The sequence below is a fragment of the Amphibalanus amphitrite genome, unplaced genomic scaffold (genome assembly GCF_019059575.1).
Source record: "Amphibalanus amphitrite isolate SeventyFive unplaced genomic scaffold, NRLGWU_Aamphi_draft 000339F_arrow, whole genome shotgun sequence".
NCBI classification, from domain to species: Eukaryota; Metazoa; Arthropoda; class Thecostraca; order Balanomorpha; family Balanidae; genus Amphibalanus; species Amphibalanus amphitrite.
The window spans coordinates 172,017-187,567 of record NW_024881834.1 but is presented as its reverse complement, the minus strand read 5'-3'; the positions used below and the strand labels follow the sequence as shown (position 1 = coordinate 187,567).

Here is a 15,551-nt window from a genome sequence, read left to right as displayed (position 1 = left end):
CTGTTGATTTACATTCTTTATTGCACTGGCATAAAAAAAAATCAACAACCTGTGACTGACACCCCAATGGGCAGTTGTGCGTAAACACTGGCACCTTGCAACCGTTTGCAAGAAAAAGCGCCAAGGCACAACAACTGGGTCCCTAAACGACACCTTACAAAAAAAACAGAGGTGAAAGAATGAACACTGGATGAGTTGGCAAGATATCCATGCATAAACGTTCAAGTGCGAGGTAGAAGTCTGCACAAAAACACTTGTAAAAGAACAACACCAGCAGGTGTAAGCTTCACAGCATATTGCAACATTATGCAATATTGCAACCTCCGGGTAAAAAGCAATGCAGGTAACAAAGCAGTATGAGCGCTGATACGCAAAAGCACAAAGTTGGCACACACAAACAGGCTCAGTGCACGTAGGAGTCTGAATGACATATCGTCCAGGAACAGTGCAAGCTAAAACAACACGAAAGGATCACGCCGTCACCCGCGCCTCCCCCCGATCCGCCCGTCCCTCCCCAGCCCAGGTCCCCCGTCTCACAGCCATCAGTAGCGCTCTCAGTCTCTCCCCGAGCCGCGGGAAGTCGCTCTCGGGCGGCGGACGGAGCTCCAGCACCCCAGCCAGACATTCAACCGCCCCGAACACCCCGGGCGCCGTCAGTACCCGAGTCAGCTCCCCGAGACTGGCACAGCTCTCCAACAGCTCGGCCGTCTCCGCCGCCTGCCGCCAGAGCAGGTGAAGCTCCGGGCCACTCTCGGTCGCGCTGGAGACCAGAGGAGCGCAGGCAGACAGGATTCGGGCCGGCTCACAGCTCGGGTTGTCCGGTCCCGGTTGGAAGAGCTGGTGGTCAGCGCTGAGGGCGGATTGTACCAGTCGCGGGGTCGGCGGGGAGGGAGCCACCAGACGCAGCGCCAGGGAGGGTGCTGAGGGACAGGAGGCGCACTCTGATAGGAGCTGGGAGAGCAGGTCAGTGGTGTTCCGCCCCGAGAGCAGGGGCGCCGCCCAGGCAGCAGCGGCAGCGCGCACCTCCTGCTCCTCATCCTGCAGGAGTCGGGCGGCGGCCAGGAGCAGAAGTAGGCGCAGCTCCGTCCCCTCCGCGCCTGCAGCCACCACAGAGGGCCATAGCGAGCTCAGAGCACACGCCGCGTGCCGCCGCGCGTCCTGACCACACCGGGGCGCGCTGTCAGCGAGAGTCCTCTCACAGGCGGCCCGCAGGAGTTGGGGGTCCTCCCCACCCGCCGCCAGCGCTGCCAGCGCCGGGAGAAGGTCCGGACCAGAGCGCAGCGCCGCCAGCACCGTCTGTTCAGCGCTGACCGCCCTGCGCAGCTCCGCAGCTCCGTCCAGGTGCCGCAGCGCCAGCTCCAGCGACCACTGCAGACGCCGGCCGCGACTGCCGGTCGAAAGCAGCCGGCCCGCGCGCCGCGCACACAGCACCGCACACTCCCCGCTGGGCGGACTGTCTGTCTGGTGGACGCTCTCTATTAGAGGGTCAGTGAGACGGTCTGCGGCGGTAGGATTCTTGGAGGATTCGGTGGCGCGGCGGATCACCTCAGCCGCCGAGGACGGCTCTCTGAGCAGGACTTTCACACTTGCAGCGAACAGCAGCGGATGTCCCGGCTCCCAGGGCCGTCCAGCGCCCTCCAGCACCGTTCTCCGCGCCAGTCGCAGCGCCGTCTCCAGCTCAGCACCAGCGGCAGAGTCGCAGACGGTCAGCTCCAGCGCCAGGTATTGTACTGCCGGACTAGGCGCCGCCAGCCCACGTCTGCACACCTCAGCCACTGCCGCCCTGTGAGCTGGTCGACCGGCCACCGCCCGCGCCAGCAGCAGCTGCCCGTGCAGCCGGTTACAGCCGCCGCCGCGGTCGGACAGCTGCTCGGACAGCTGCTGCTCGGTCAGCAGCGCCGACAGACAGCGGGCCGTCAGGTGACGGACGGCAGCCGCTGGAGAGCCGAGCAGGGGCGCCAGCGCGGCGCGGTACCGCTCCAGCAGCGGCGTCCAGCCGGCGGCGGCGGCGCCGGCGGCCGTCACTCGGGCCAGCAGCGTCAGCGCCGCCACCAGCGCTGGTCCGCCGGCGGCCAGCAGCGTCAGCAGCGGCTCGGCCAGCGCCGGCCAGCGGCCGAACAGCTCACCGAACGGCACTGAGTTGTGCCCGGAGACGTCGTCCCGGCTCTTGCGCTGGCCAATCAGACGCGGTACCACGGCGCCGTACAGCACCAGCGAGGCGTTCCTGCGAACGGAAAGGAATTTTAGAAGACTGTTCGCCCTTGCTGTACGTCAAAGGAGAGCCACCAGCATAGCGCTAAGTTTCAGGTCGACGGAAGTCCCGGTGAATCTTAACACGCGCAATGTCATGTAAAATGTAAAATTCAAGAGTCGATTCGCAAATATGAAACGTTTTCGCTGTTGGGGTTAGGTGGTCGAAATCCAGATGACCACGTGGATTCAAGGTACACTAAAAATTACGTGTTGTTTGTGCATCGTTAAACACATATGAATATAAACGGTTGACAATAATTCGACAATAAGTTCTTCAACAATAAACGTAAACGATAATTACGCTAAAACTATGTAAAATTTAGAAATAAGGTTCTAGCACAGCAGGGCAACATCAAAACATGTATCTTTCACTAGCGATCAAATACCGTCAAGCAATGACGGAGTCTATCAAGCGAGAAGCCATTCAACTTTAACGCCAGTAATGGAAGCGTCACCGCCCCTCCGATGACCTCCCGTGTGCGATGGACTCCCGTCGGGAGCGGGGCCAGGAGTGGACCGCCGGCCCGCCCAGCGCGGCCGGCACCGGCTCCGAGCCGCCGCCGAGCCGGCCGTGGATCCGGCGTCAGCTGGCGCGGCGCGGCGCCCCGCTGCCGCCGCCCACCGCCTCCCTGGAGGAGCACCTGCGCTACCATGAGCGGTACGCGGCGGCCGAGTGCGGCGGCGCCGGCCGGCGGCCCGGGCCCGGACCACCACCGCCTCTGGACGCCGCGCGCATCCTGCCGCTGCTCAGCCTCTTCTCGGGCGCCGAGCTGCGCGAGCTGCTGCTGCGCTTCTGCGACCAGCACGCGCTGCTGCTGCGCTGCTGCGGTCACAGCCCGCGCCGGCTGCGCGCCGAGCTGGCGCATGCGCTGGCGGAGCGCGTGAGCCGCGTCAGTGACGCCGAGCTATCGGCGGCCACGGGTGCCGCGCCGCCGCTCTGGCACACGCGCCTCTTCTGGCAGAAGGTGCTCGTGCTGCGCTGGCTCGGTATCGACGGTGACGCGGCGCCGGCGCGACATTTCCTGCGCAGCGAGCGGCGCGAGGCGTGCGCGGCGCCGCCGGCCGGCCCGGCGCGCTCCCGGTCCGGGGATCTGACAGCCGGCAGGCAGCGCAGCCGCCACGAGCTCGGTGAGCCGATGGAGCTGAACGGTAGACAGCCGACGGTCCTGGTTCACCTGCCGCCGGTGCACCTCATACCGAGCCGGTCCGTGGCACCGGCGGCATTCAGCACACCGGCGCCCACCAGAATACTGCTGGCGCCGCCCAACAGGTCAGTCATCTTCCGACCTTCACTGCTACCACCGCCGCCGCCGCCGCCGCCGCCGCCGCCGCCGCCTCCCTCCGTCCCAGTCCATGTGCCGCCAGCGAGCCGTACCTCCATAGTCCCGTCAGCGACACACAGTCCATTTGTTCTGGCCAGGCCGTGGCCACCGAAAGTCGCCAGACTGGACAGTCAGAGCTCCGCACCGCAGGCGTCTACTCCGCTGCTAGCGAATACGTCGGCAACACAGCAGAGCTCGACGCCTTTGGTGACAAACGCGTCGGAAGGACAGCAAACATTGACTCCTATCATGGAGACTTTGTCAGCAGGACAGCAAACGTCAACTCCGCTAGTGGCCAGCATATCAGCAGAGCAACAAACATCAAATTCTTTGATAGCCAGTGCATCGGCAGAACAGCAAACTTCTAATCATTTGGTAGCCAACATAACAGCTGAGGCGCAAACGTCGACACCGTTGGTAGCAAATGTGTCGGCAAAACAGCAAACATCGACACCGTTGGTCGCCAATAGGTCTGCAGTACAACAAACGTCGACTCCTTTATTAGCCAATGTGTCTGCAATTCAACAGACATCGGCTCCATTAATTGCCAGCGCATCAGCCGAACAGCAAACATCGACTCCCTTACTAGCCAGTGCATCAGCCGAACAACAAACATCCTTGCCGCTAGTTTTTCATTCAACTGACTTATATTCCTCCTCACAGCAGACGTCCACGGTGGATTTACCCACGGCTTCGACAAGTCAGCAGACGGACGCCCGGCCCGGCCCCAGCAGAAACCGAAACAAACAGAAACCCACCGGGAAGTCTGAGCCAAAGGAAACGCGTACCGCACGCCAACCATGCGAATGTGTCGGACGCCCCTGTCCGGAGCGAAAACCTCGCACCAATCGTAAATGTTCAGAATCAAAGGAGAGAAAGAGCAACAAGAAACCGGAAGAAGCGAACAAGGCCACAAAAGGTAAATGCACGTGTGGTCGAAAGGTGGGTGAGACATCTAAAGCGACACAAGACCAACAGACGGATGAGGTTATGGAAGAGCAGGACACCAGCTCCCAGCAGGCTGGAAGCGCTCACGCCTGGGACCAACACACCCCCACCACAGCTCATCCTACCCTCCCTACCGACTCGGGACCTGTCGACTCCAGTTGGCTGCTGCGGCCGGACCGTCACTGCCCGGGGCGGGGGAGTTCAGTATCGGATCCTTCAGTACCGCCCCCACCAGATGCGGCCAGTGAGCAGACTCTCACGGAGCTGCACGGCCGGCTGCAGACGGCGCTGACGTTCGCTGGGCAGACGGGGAGTTCTATTGAACAGGGATACGACCAGAGATACGACCAGGGGTATAACGGCCAATACGAGAAGGAGAGCGACATGTCGTACGACAAGGAACACAACAGAGAGGACGACAGAATACACAGTGGGAGATACGAGAGAAGCCAGGAGCAAGGATACGAGGATAACAAGGAGAAGAGTGAGGTGCGGGACACTGAACAGGACAAAGAGTGTGACCAAGAGCCAACTCTCGAGATGAACGCTGACCAGGAGACCGGGCTGGCTGATGGGATGGTTTACGATCAGGACGAGCAAACCATGGACAGCGGTTTCGACAGAGACGGATCACCTAACAACCTCACCGGGAAAGATCAAACATCATCTTCGCTATCCGAACGAGCGACCTCACCTCGAACCAACTGGAGAGAAATAATAATCGAAAGCTGGCTAGACGACCGGTTGATGGTAGGGGACCTCAGGACGAGACCAGCTCAACACCAGGGGGACGATCACTACGAGGCCTTTCAAACTACCAGCCTATGGATTCAAGATCCGAACATCACACATAGCCAAGAGAGCACTCACGAGACTAACACCGGCGGTCGAAGCGGGGTGACACAGCAGAGTATGGAGTTCTCCGAGTCCAGTCCATCAGCCACTCTACAGAGGTGCCGTGAGATATCCGAGCGGGCCGAGCAGAGATATCAGGAGCTGGTGCGACTGGGAAGTCGGGCACTAAGGACACCGCGCCAGGAGGTGTCGACGGTGGACCACCTGCCGCCCCTGTCTCCAACTCCTGGTAATATGGCAGAGGGTCGCAGCTCCACTCAGCGGGGGTTGGAGGGAGCTGAAACTACCTTACCTCAGCTGAGGTCCATTCAGACGAGCAGGCAAGGGTCGGTGGAGGTGGATGAGACGTCATCTCAGCCGCAGTGTCCCAGCTGCGGGCTGCCCTGTGTCACCGCCAGCCCAGCCACCGCTACCAGAGAGGGTAGCCAGACTGGCACTGGCGTCAGACGGGGCAGCAGGTCCAGCGGACTGGATATTGGACAGATTCAGCAACAGCTGCAGCAGTCCATCAGTCGTCTGCAGCGACTGCAGCAGTCCGCCAGCCAGTCACATCAGCCCAGTCAGTCACAGCAATCAGACGGCCAGTCACAGCAAGTGAGCAGTCCCTCACAGCAGCAGCTGTTTACTAGGCAGTCACAGCACCGACCCAGCCTATCACATCAGCAATTACAGCAGCAGCTGGAACAGTCGATCACCCACCTACAGCAAGCGACCAGCCGTCTACAACAGCAGCTCCAACATGCCGCCAGTCATCCAACAGCACAGCCGAGTCTGTCCCAGCAGCAGTTACAACAGCAACTACAGCAGTCCATCTCTCAACTCCAGCACCAGCTTCAAAACTCTACCGACCAGCGATCTCGGCAGGCCACCCTGTCACAATCTCAGTCACCGCCCGCCGCTGGTCAAACCCAGCGCACAGTTGGCGCAGAGTTGTCAGCGGCCTTAGCCGACACCCAGTCGATATCTCAGTCACCACAGACCCCGTCTCCCTCCCTGTTCTCCGCCCGACAGTCGTGGTCAGAGTCGCCGCTGGCTGAATCAACACCGCGAGAAGTCGCCAGTGGTGAACTGGCTTCGGCTTCGCTACATGAGATGAACGAACATAGTACTGCTGGTAGTTCGCCGGGGTTTGCGAGGTCCGACCACCGCACGCTGAGGATTCCTGCACTCACTCCGGAACAGGAGTTAGCCGGGACCACGGAGATGGTACAGTCTGGGATTGGAATCCAGTATTTCCCGTCCATGGGACCTTGTAATGTTCTCAGCACGGATGTGACAGCAAACATGGAAACAAACACCACCGACGCAAACACTGGAAAAATAAACGCATCGAGACGTATAGAGATAAGCACGAATACGACTCCCGACAAAAATGTTTCACAAACGACAAAGGCCACCACAAGCAGCGCCTCATCCGAGAGACCCTTTGTGGTGACAGACGCCGCTTCAAACGCCGGTGTCAGCGAATCATCCCCGAGCCCAACAGCCGGTACGGACGGCACTTCTGCAGCCAAGACTCTCGGGACGGGAGCACAGGAGGCCGGGGAGCTCTCTACGTACGCCAGTGCCGAGGACCTGCCTCCGGTCACCGAGAGCCCCTCCACTGACACATGCCAGGTCAAGGTGTGCAACAAAATCGCCAAAATATAACACCTGGAATCTATGCTGTCTTTTGATTATGAATACCTAATGAATTCTAGCTGTTTGGAAAATTGATTTAAATAAAAAAGGTTTGCCATCAAACATGCATAAATACAATCCCAGCTGGCTAATAGAAATTGATCTCTACAAACCATTTAAACCGTTTCTAAGGTAAATTTTTAGTCTGGTTCCCGGCCTGCCCTTCCTCACCTGATACTCCAGACGGGCGAGGCCAGTCCGGCCAGGGCGGCACAGGTGACGTCACAGAGCCGTGACGTCACCTGTGCCGACACGACGGCGTCACTCATCAGGCCGGTGAGGATGTGAAGCGCGATGGTGTGCGGCAGGTCGGCCTCTGCGCCGTCAGCGTCCGCTGCACCGCTGGGGGATGGTGATGGCTCCGAGTCTGTGGTCAGAGCTTCACTACCGGCGCTGCAGTCTTCTACCCGCTGTTCGGTGGGGGCGGAGGCGGGGGTTGTGGGTGAGGGCGGCAGCGGACTGGCAGCCACCTCCAGTAGCGCCGACACAGTACTATCAGCCAGTCCGGGCTGTCTATCCGCCGCCAGTAGGGTATGTACCAACATCGGCAGGCCGGCACCGCGCCGTGTGGCCGAGCTCCGCGCGCCGCCCGCCCGCAGCTCGGCCAGCACGCCGCGCAGCACGGCCGCCGGCACGTCCCGCACGGCCCCGCTGGCGTGCCGTAGCGCGGCCGTGCTCAGCCGGCTCCAGGCGAGTCGCGCCGACTCGATGGCTCCTTTGTGTCGGCAGCCGGTAAGCACTCGTCGGATGGTGGCCACCACAGCGCGCAGAGTGGTCACAGACATCCCCGGTCCGCCGGCGGTGAGGCAGAAGGAGGTGACCTCTCCCAGGAACAGACTGCACTCCTTGAGGCTGAGCCAGCAGCAGGAGAGTACCAGCTGGTACTGGTTGGAGAGGGCCGAGGAGCGCGTGGTGTCCCCACCGGCGGCCGCCACCACTGACTCCACGGCCTCGCCCATGGCAGCGAACGACGGCGCCGTCCCTGAGGGGAGAGAAAGGGAGGACAGGTCAGTGTAGCAGCCACGGCAGCAACCATTATACGATGATAAGTGGGGCAGGGCATATTTTAAGGATTTTTCACTGCGTCCCAAAGGTGGCATAGGGCACATGCTTCGATCGGAAAGGGCACATTGCAAGCGAAATGGTAATTGTATATAATTTCATTTCACAAATAGTATAGTAGATGCAAGTGAGATAATGTACAGATACATGTGTCATTGTGTAGGGTAGAGCGGGGCAAAGCGCCCAGGGCGAGTAAAACGCCCACCCCTCTTATTTGTGAAATGCTCGACTTTTTAACGAATCCTTGATAGCCACTTTCAAGAACACGCAGGAATCTGCTTGTGCTTCCTTTTTTGGTTCCACAAGTGGAGCTTTCTGGACATAAAATACAGATTGATATAGGTACTGCTGATGTTTTCTAGAAATTAAAAGCTTTCTTAGTGCGAAAACTTTGTCTGATAGAGATTGAAGAAGGCAATACAATTTTGTTATGTTGAATATGCAGATTTAACCTATGCTTTGAGCATTTATTTGCTTGCAACACAATTGTGACAGGCTTATATTTGGCAAATTTTGTTTTGAATGTGTTGTTGGGGTAATACGAACACTTTGGTGTGGGGCAAAGTGCCCATCATGGGCCAATGGGAGTTATACAGCACGGGTTATTGCGAGCAATTTGGGCTCAAAGTGAGTGGCGGGATATGTTTCTATTGCTCAGGATTCTTATAAAATATGCAATTTTCTGGTTAGGATCGTCTAGAACGTTTTATTCGCGAGATATCTTTGCTCACCAGGGCAGTGACAGGCGTTGCCTGAATAAGGACTGGGGTGGCGACAGCAGTGTTTAACCTTGCAGGCGGTGGGGGGGGGGGACATTTCCCCCCCCCCCTTTAGTTTTTTTCTATATATCTCGAGAACCGCTGCGCCGATCGTCACCAAGCTTTCAGTACCCTCCCGTAAATAGCTATTGCACGTTGTGACCAAACGTTTTTCCAAAGGCTATGATAGGTTGGCCGCAAATGACGTCAGAGTGACGTCATTTCTGCCATTTTCGACCCAAAAAAGGTTTCGCGAGAAGAGCTGTCAGGCCTACAGCTTTAGTGACACAGAAAAATGTTTCAAACATAAAAGGTGTAGAATTTCAAGGGCTACAAAACTGCTATCTCGGATTTTTGAAATTTTTGGATTCTGACCCCCAAAGATAAAAAAATAGATTTTTGAATACAAAAGCCGAAAAATCCAAAAAGTTTTTTGAATTTCGAAAAAAAAACGGAAGATGTGTTATAGTCCCTACCGCCTTCTATCCACATACCAAATTTGAGATCGACATATCTTGTTTTGGCCAAGTAATAGCGAAAAACTGTTGAAAATTGATGACGTCGAATTTTCAAACTCAATTTCTAGCAATTCTAGACCTCTTAGCGCAAAACAAAGACCACCATTAGACTCTCCGTCACGAGCTGCATCGAATCAATACCCATTTTATGCAAAAATATCAACTTTGAAATTTGACCTTTTTACCAGACCTTGACCTGACCTCCACCAGAAAGTGACCTTAACTGTACCTGATGGTCTTATAAACAACACCATTGAGTTGGAAATGAAAAACTGTCCATAAAACATGCATCGCACAACCTTAGTCAAGTTGGGTTCATGTGGAAACCTTTGGTGACCTTTGGTGACCTGACCTGTGACCTGACGTGGTATGACCAGTGACCTCTAATAGCAACATATGTACTAGACAACTGACGCCCTATCGCTGATTTTCGACAAAATGCGTTTTACTCGGTGTTATAGCGCTTTCCCTAGAAGCCCCGTGAACGGTAAAACATTTTATCTTTGACCTGACCTGTGACGTCATCGGTGACCCTGAGGTCAATGAAATTTGGTTTCCCTCAACAAATCTACAAATTTGACAGGGATATCGAACGCCGTTTGAATTTTCCGGATCCGTCCAGTAGTTTCGGAGATACGGGGGGGGGGGGCAAAAAATGCCCCCCACCGCGCGGAAGGTGGCCGGGAGGCCCACCGCCTGCCGGGTTAAGGTGTTTTTAATAATGCAATATGTCGAGTTGAGGTCTAATGAAATGAGGAATGGATGAATACTACATTATTTTGTCACAGTATCAAAATTGTGATGAAACATTCAGGACTGGGCGTTATGCCCACTCATATGGGCGTTATGCCCCACGGGTGGGGCAAAACGCCCGATCTGTAGTCCTCTCAAATTGGACGGCATATCTCAAATACTGTGCATGCCACACGTTTCTGATGTGTTATTTGAAGAAAGCTAAGGTAATGAGCTGATCAGCTACCTGGTTGTTCTTCAAATTTGTAAGATAAGGAGATACTGAGGCTGAAAAGTTAGGGTGGGCGCTTTGCCCACCCTACCCTACTGTGCTGGTGGAGGGGCAGCACGCGGGATATTGGGAGCGGGCTGTGATTGCTTTTGGCCAGTCTCGAAATTCGCCCAGTCGTGGCGCGTTCTTTATCCGCATTCAAAGGACGGACCGGCGATTTAATGACATTTATATTGCTGTTAGCCACTCGTTTTCCTGAACGGCGTTGGGAGTGTTCGACCTCCCTTGACGCACCAAGTTGTACCTATTTTTTAATGAATAAGAATAAATATGCGCATGATTAAAATGTGATACATACGTCTTTTCACGCGTTTTTCAACCCTATCAATCGATTCAAAATAGAGCTTGACGTGTGAAATATTGCCAATTCGCATTGAAGATACTATGTGTTTGAAATCATTAGATGACTTAAGGTCAAACAGTACCCACCCACCAGGCAGAGAATGGCACAGGGGCTCAAACTAGGGTAGGGCAGGGCACGGGGCCTGAAGACGGGAAGGCAGCGCATAAAATTTCGAGGCAGAATATATAAGGTATCGGGTTTGAGGGCAGGGCAGGGCGGGGCACAGAGCCTGAATGCAGAGCAAGGCGCAGGGCCTGGAGGAAGGGTAGGACAAGGAACAAGACCTAGGGACAGGGCACTGGGCAGGGCACATATTCCAGGGGTATAGTAGGGAAGAACATAATAACCCTCGCCCGCACATGGGGGGGGGGGTGGTTGCCACCCCCCCCCCCAGGTAGTCTTTCTGCTCTGCACTCAACATTTTTAGAGCTAAAAGGCTGATTTTTGGTATAGCTGCTCCTCTATCCTTTCTTGATGTCCACTGAAAATTTCAAGTTTGTGATTTTTGGTTTCGGAGATATGACCTTGTTTGTCAGGTCATGTCATGACCCAAATGGCCAATTCTCAACATCTTGCGTTTGCCATGGGCCTTGTGAGCTTCTGACACCTTGATTTCGGCCTTTTTTGCCAGTCTTACCTCCCACCTATCATGGAACATGTTGTTCGACGATGTACAGGGGTCAAGGTCAGGGTCAAGGTCAACTTAGGTCATCTAAGATAATTGCGTTTTAGGCAAGCTGAATTTACTTTTTGTGAAGTTTTTTTGACTGCATTTTTGGTAAAAGCTTCTCAGATCATGATTTCATGTAATATGGACACAAAAACAATCGGTGCACACACCAGTATACACACAGACACACACAGACATACAAACACATATAACTGACCTTGACCTAACTTGACCTGAAATGACCTCAGCAGCAAAAATCTGGTCGGGTAGTGTGACAAAGAGGTTCTAGCTGGCTTGGCACCAGAAAACGGCATCGTCATCGGTATATGATAAGCAGCGCACTTGATATCCAACGGTGACCCAAAACAGCAACATTTTTTAGTTTGACCTGACCTGGAAGGTCAATGACTGACCTGAGAAGGTAAAATCGGGTATCATTGGATTTGTCTCTTCCCAAAGAATCTTTTTGGTCTTTACCGCTAAGCTCTATCTCCAACAGGAACGAAACGGCGCGGGGGGGGTGGCAACCACCCCCCCCCCCCATGTGCGTTCTAGGATGGGAAAATGGCATGTGCGGGCGAGGGATAAGGTGTACGACCTAGGGTAGGGCAGGGCACAACGACTGGAGAGGACATGTATGTTCTTAGGTACAAAGTAAATAAAGGCACAACGCAATCGGAAAGGCAACATCTGTTACACAGTAAAAGACCGAGGCATGTTACTTAGTTTTGCTCGCACTTTCCTCTGAAACCGTGGCATTTCAGTGTGGGACGCAGTGGTCCAAATTTCGCGAGGGCTACGTCCCAAAGGCAGGGGGCTGCGTCCCAAAATGGGACGCAGTCAGTATGTTAAAATATGCCCTGAAGTGGGGAGACGTAACACATTAGCTCACATATCGGGAAAATGAAGCAATTCGATCGCCTTTAGCATCATGTCTCATCAATGTTACTGGAAGTAAGTCAGGAAGCAAAACCATACGAAGCGGTGTAAAATTACCCCTCCACTCTCCAGTGCATCATAAAACACCCATGGGTTGAATAAGGACGAACTTACCTCCATGTTCATCCACCTGCTGTCCGGCCAGAGCCTTCAACATGGTATCCACCACGCCCTCCAACAACTTCACACACTTCTCCACCATCTCCTGCGTCAGTCCAGCCCCGTCCGTCCCGCACAGACACCGCCTCAGGCAGGCCAGTCGCCCGTGAACCGGCGCCTCTCTCGCCGCCCTGAACAGATCCCTCTTGGCTCCCTCCGCCTGACCCTCTGCCGCTGACAGGAGCTCCTCCAGCAGCTCCGTCGGCGGCCCGCCAGCCTCCGACCGACCGGCCTCGAACGACAGAAGACACAGCGCGGCCGCGGTCTCCACGTCATGGAAGTTGGGTCGGTCCGCCAGGCGGGCTGCCCAGTCGGTGAGCTGTTCTCGGTCGGAGGTGGCGAGCAGACCGGCAGGAATCCAGTAGGTGATGAGAAGTTTCAGCGCCGTCTCTCGAACATCATCCGTCTCGTCGTACAGACACAGTAGTAGCGTCCGCAGGCTATCGCGAGTCACGATATCCCAGGTAATCCCTCCGGGCCGGTGCTCGGCGAGGTACCGCAGCAGGACGGCAGTCTGCGGCGGGACCACGCCCTTCCGCGCCGCCCCAGCGCCCGCCGGCAGCGCGTAGAGGTGGGATACGATCTCCTGGAGCGCCCCCAGACAGGTACAGCGCCGCTGGAAACTACTGCCGGGTGAGAGTCCCTCCAGGACGGCGTCCACCAGCCCCCTGAGGAGGCGGAGCAGGTGTGTCGGCGGCGGCCGGCCGCGCAGACACGCCGTCCTCAGTCGCGGCACCAGACGGCGCAGCTCGGCGCACAGCGCGTGCCGCAGCGAGGAGCTGTCTGCCGATAAACACGAGACCAGCGCCGCCAGCAGCGGCGGACAGAGGTGGGCCGGCGGCGAGTCGACGGCCCGGCGTCCCCAGCAGGCAGCGGCCGCCGCCAGCCGCACCCCCGGCTCCGGGTGGGACAGACCGGCCCGCAGCGCCGCCTCCGCGTCCGGACCGGCGTCGGCGTCCGACTCACGGAGCAGTCTGACGGCGGCCAGTCGGGCCGTCCAGCCGGCGACCGAGTCGGCGGGCAGCAGCGTCAGCAGGCGGCGACCGGAGGCGGACCGGCAGCGGACGGCGGCCGGCAGCCAGCGCAGCAGGGCCGTCTGACACGTCTGACTGGAACGGACGCACGCCCGACGGCGGTCAGTCGAAGGAACGAATGTGAAATAAGTAAGGGACGGTTAAAGCCCACATATCAACACGAACAAGTAAATAATGTCAGCAATCAGACGTCCCATCACGTCAGTCGATCTGAAAAGCAATGTGAAATTACCATAATAGCTATGGCATTTCAACTATTTAACTAAATCGTATCCACGCAGATAATTGTCCTTCTAGGGACGTCCCACTGTCCCAGCTCACCTATCGTCTGACACCAGCAGGTCGGCCAGCTGTCTCTCCAGCTGCGGCAGCTGGTCGTCTGTGGCTGCCTGTAGCACCTCCTGGTAGAGGTCGGTGCTTATGGAGGCCAGGTGGTGGCCTGAGACGGCCTCCACCAGACCAGACGTCAGGTCCGGCACTCGGAGCAGAAGCTGGTCATGGAAAAGACAGGAAAGAAGGACGCGCGTTAAATGTGACATAGGAGGACGTAATACATTCAGTGGGCACAATACTCCGTTGATGAGGTGCGAATCCATCGTGATGGCGAATCCATCGCGTCTCCTAAATTCGCGATGTCTTTTTGAATTCATCAAGTCACTTACGCTGAAAACGACGCCTTCCCGGACTCCGAACGAAGCATGTGTGCTATTTGTCTGATAGAGCGCTATTAAATCGCTAAAAAGTTCAATAAAACCCCAACACCCTGATCCAAACAGAGCCCCACCCACCTCCTGGCAGCCGATGTGTTGCGACACCACATACAGCGTATGTAATTTAGTCTTGCTGCTCCACGGCAGCGCCGCCAGGGGTCGCAGCAGCTCGTCCACGTACTCTCCACCGGGCTGAAGTCGAGCGTGCAGCTGCAGGAGCGCCGCCCAGCAGCGCGTCAGCAGCTCGGGCAGCCCGTCACACTGGCGCTCCCAGCTGGAGGAAAGAGCTGCCGCCGCCGGACGCAGCAGCTCGGTAGTTAGAGCGTCCGACGGCGGCAGCGACGGCAGCGAGGCCAGCTGGTGGAGCAGCAAGTCCAGCAGGTGGAACGACTGGAAGATGTTGTAGGGAGTGGAGCAGAGGAGCAGCACCGCGCGGCTGAGGTGGAGTGACATCGGCCGGCGGTCCGGAGCGGTCACACCCAGCAGGTCCTGCTTCCCACAGCCGAACAGGCCAAGCAGCAGTGTCTGCTGGTGGTAGGAAGGCTGAGGGGACGGCAGCTCCAGCAGGGTCAGGAACTCGGCGGCTGCAGGCTCGGCAGGTTTCTGGTGAAGCAGCAGGCAGATGCTGATGGCAGTCAACAAGTTGGTCTCCTTTGGGTTGGAGGACTTGCTCAGCAGTGACAGCAGTAGGGTCTTGATCTCAGTCTGCTGGTCTTCTGAGAGATCAGACACCACAGTGCTGTCCTTCAGACAGTTCATACATTTCTGAAAAAAAAACAGGTCAGTCATTACAGAGACACTATGCACATTCACAATGGAAGTGTTAAGTACACAATTCAAAATCAATTTAGTGTGAGCAAAGCATAATGCAAAGGATTTTGTACATAAGCAGCTAACTTCATGTCGTTTACCACATTTTTTCATCATTTTCATTCAACTTCTTTTTTACATACCCTCACAGAAGCTTGAATGTCAATGTTGCAGCTGTCATTTTGATCATTTAAAAACTCTTTGATTGAAGACAGTGGTTCAAATAAGGTGGAACTCATTTTAATGTTAAGACTGCTAACCTGAAAAAGAGCAAACACCTGTCAAACAATGGCATGCAGAGAAGCTGAGTTGGCTGATCTAGGCAGTGAAGGAGGCAGGAAACACTTATGACAGCAAAAATACAAGCCAGCCCATAGGTACCAACCAGGATAGAGATTCACACCAGCCAGTCATAAATAAAACCTAAGAGTTGCATGATAAATTTGAAGTCCATTTTTTAGCATAA

At 56.0% G+C, this 15,551-nt stretch overlaps 1 protein-coding gene across 1 annotated transcript; it reads right to left on the bottom strand.

Annotated features, from left to right (window-relative positions):
- Nucleotides 1-3: 3 nt before the first annotated feature.
- LOC122388953 (thyroid adenoma-associated protein homolog) lies at nt 4-15,344 on the bottom strand. The gene is made up of 6 exons (XM_043380546.1): nt 15,229-15,344; nt 14,354-15,040; nt 13,887-14,056; nt 12,487-13,640; nt 7,230-8,040; nt 4-2,224 (listed from the first exon to the last, which is right to left on the bottom strand). Exons 1-6 carry the CDS (start codon nt 15,322-15,324, stop codon nt 472-474), a joined length of 4,671 nt encoding a protein of 1,556 aa, XP_043236481.1. The 5' UTR covers nt 15,325-15,344; the 3' UTR covers nt 4-471.
- Nucleotides 15,345-15,551: the final 207 nt, after the last annotated feature.

Coding starts and splice junctions, on each gene's coding strand:
- LOC122388953 (XM_043380546.1), bottom strand. CDS start 15,324: ATGAGTTCCACCTTATTTGAACCACTGTCTTCAATCAAAGAGTTTTTA. Junction 13,641..13,886: donor CTGCTGGTGTCAGACGATAG/GTGAGCTGGGAC, acceptor CGTCCGTTCCAG/TCAGACGTGTCAGACGGCCC. Junction 8,041..12,486: donor GCAGGTGGATGAACATGGAG/GTAAGTTCGTCC, acceptor CTCTCCCCTCAG/GGACGGCGCCGTCGTTCGCT.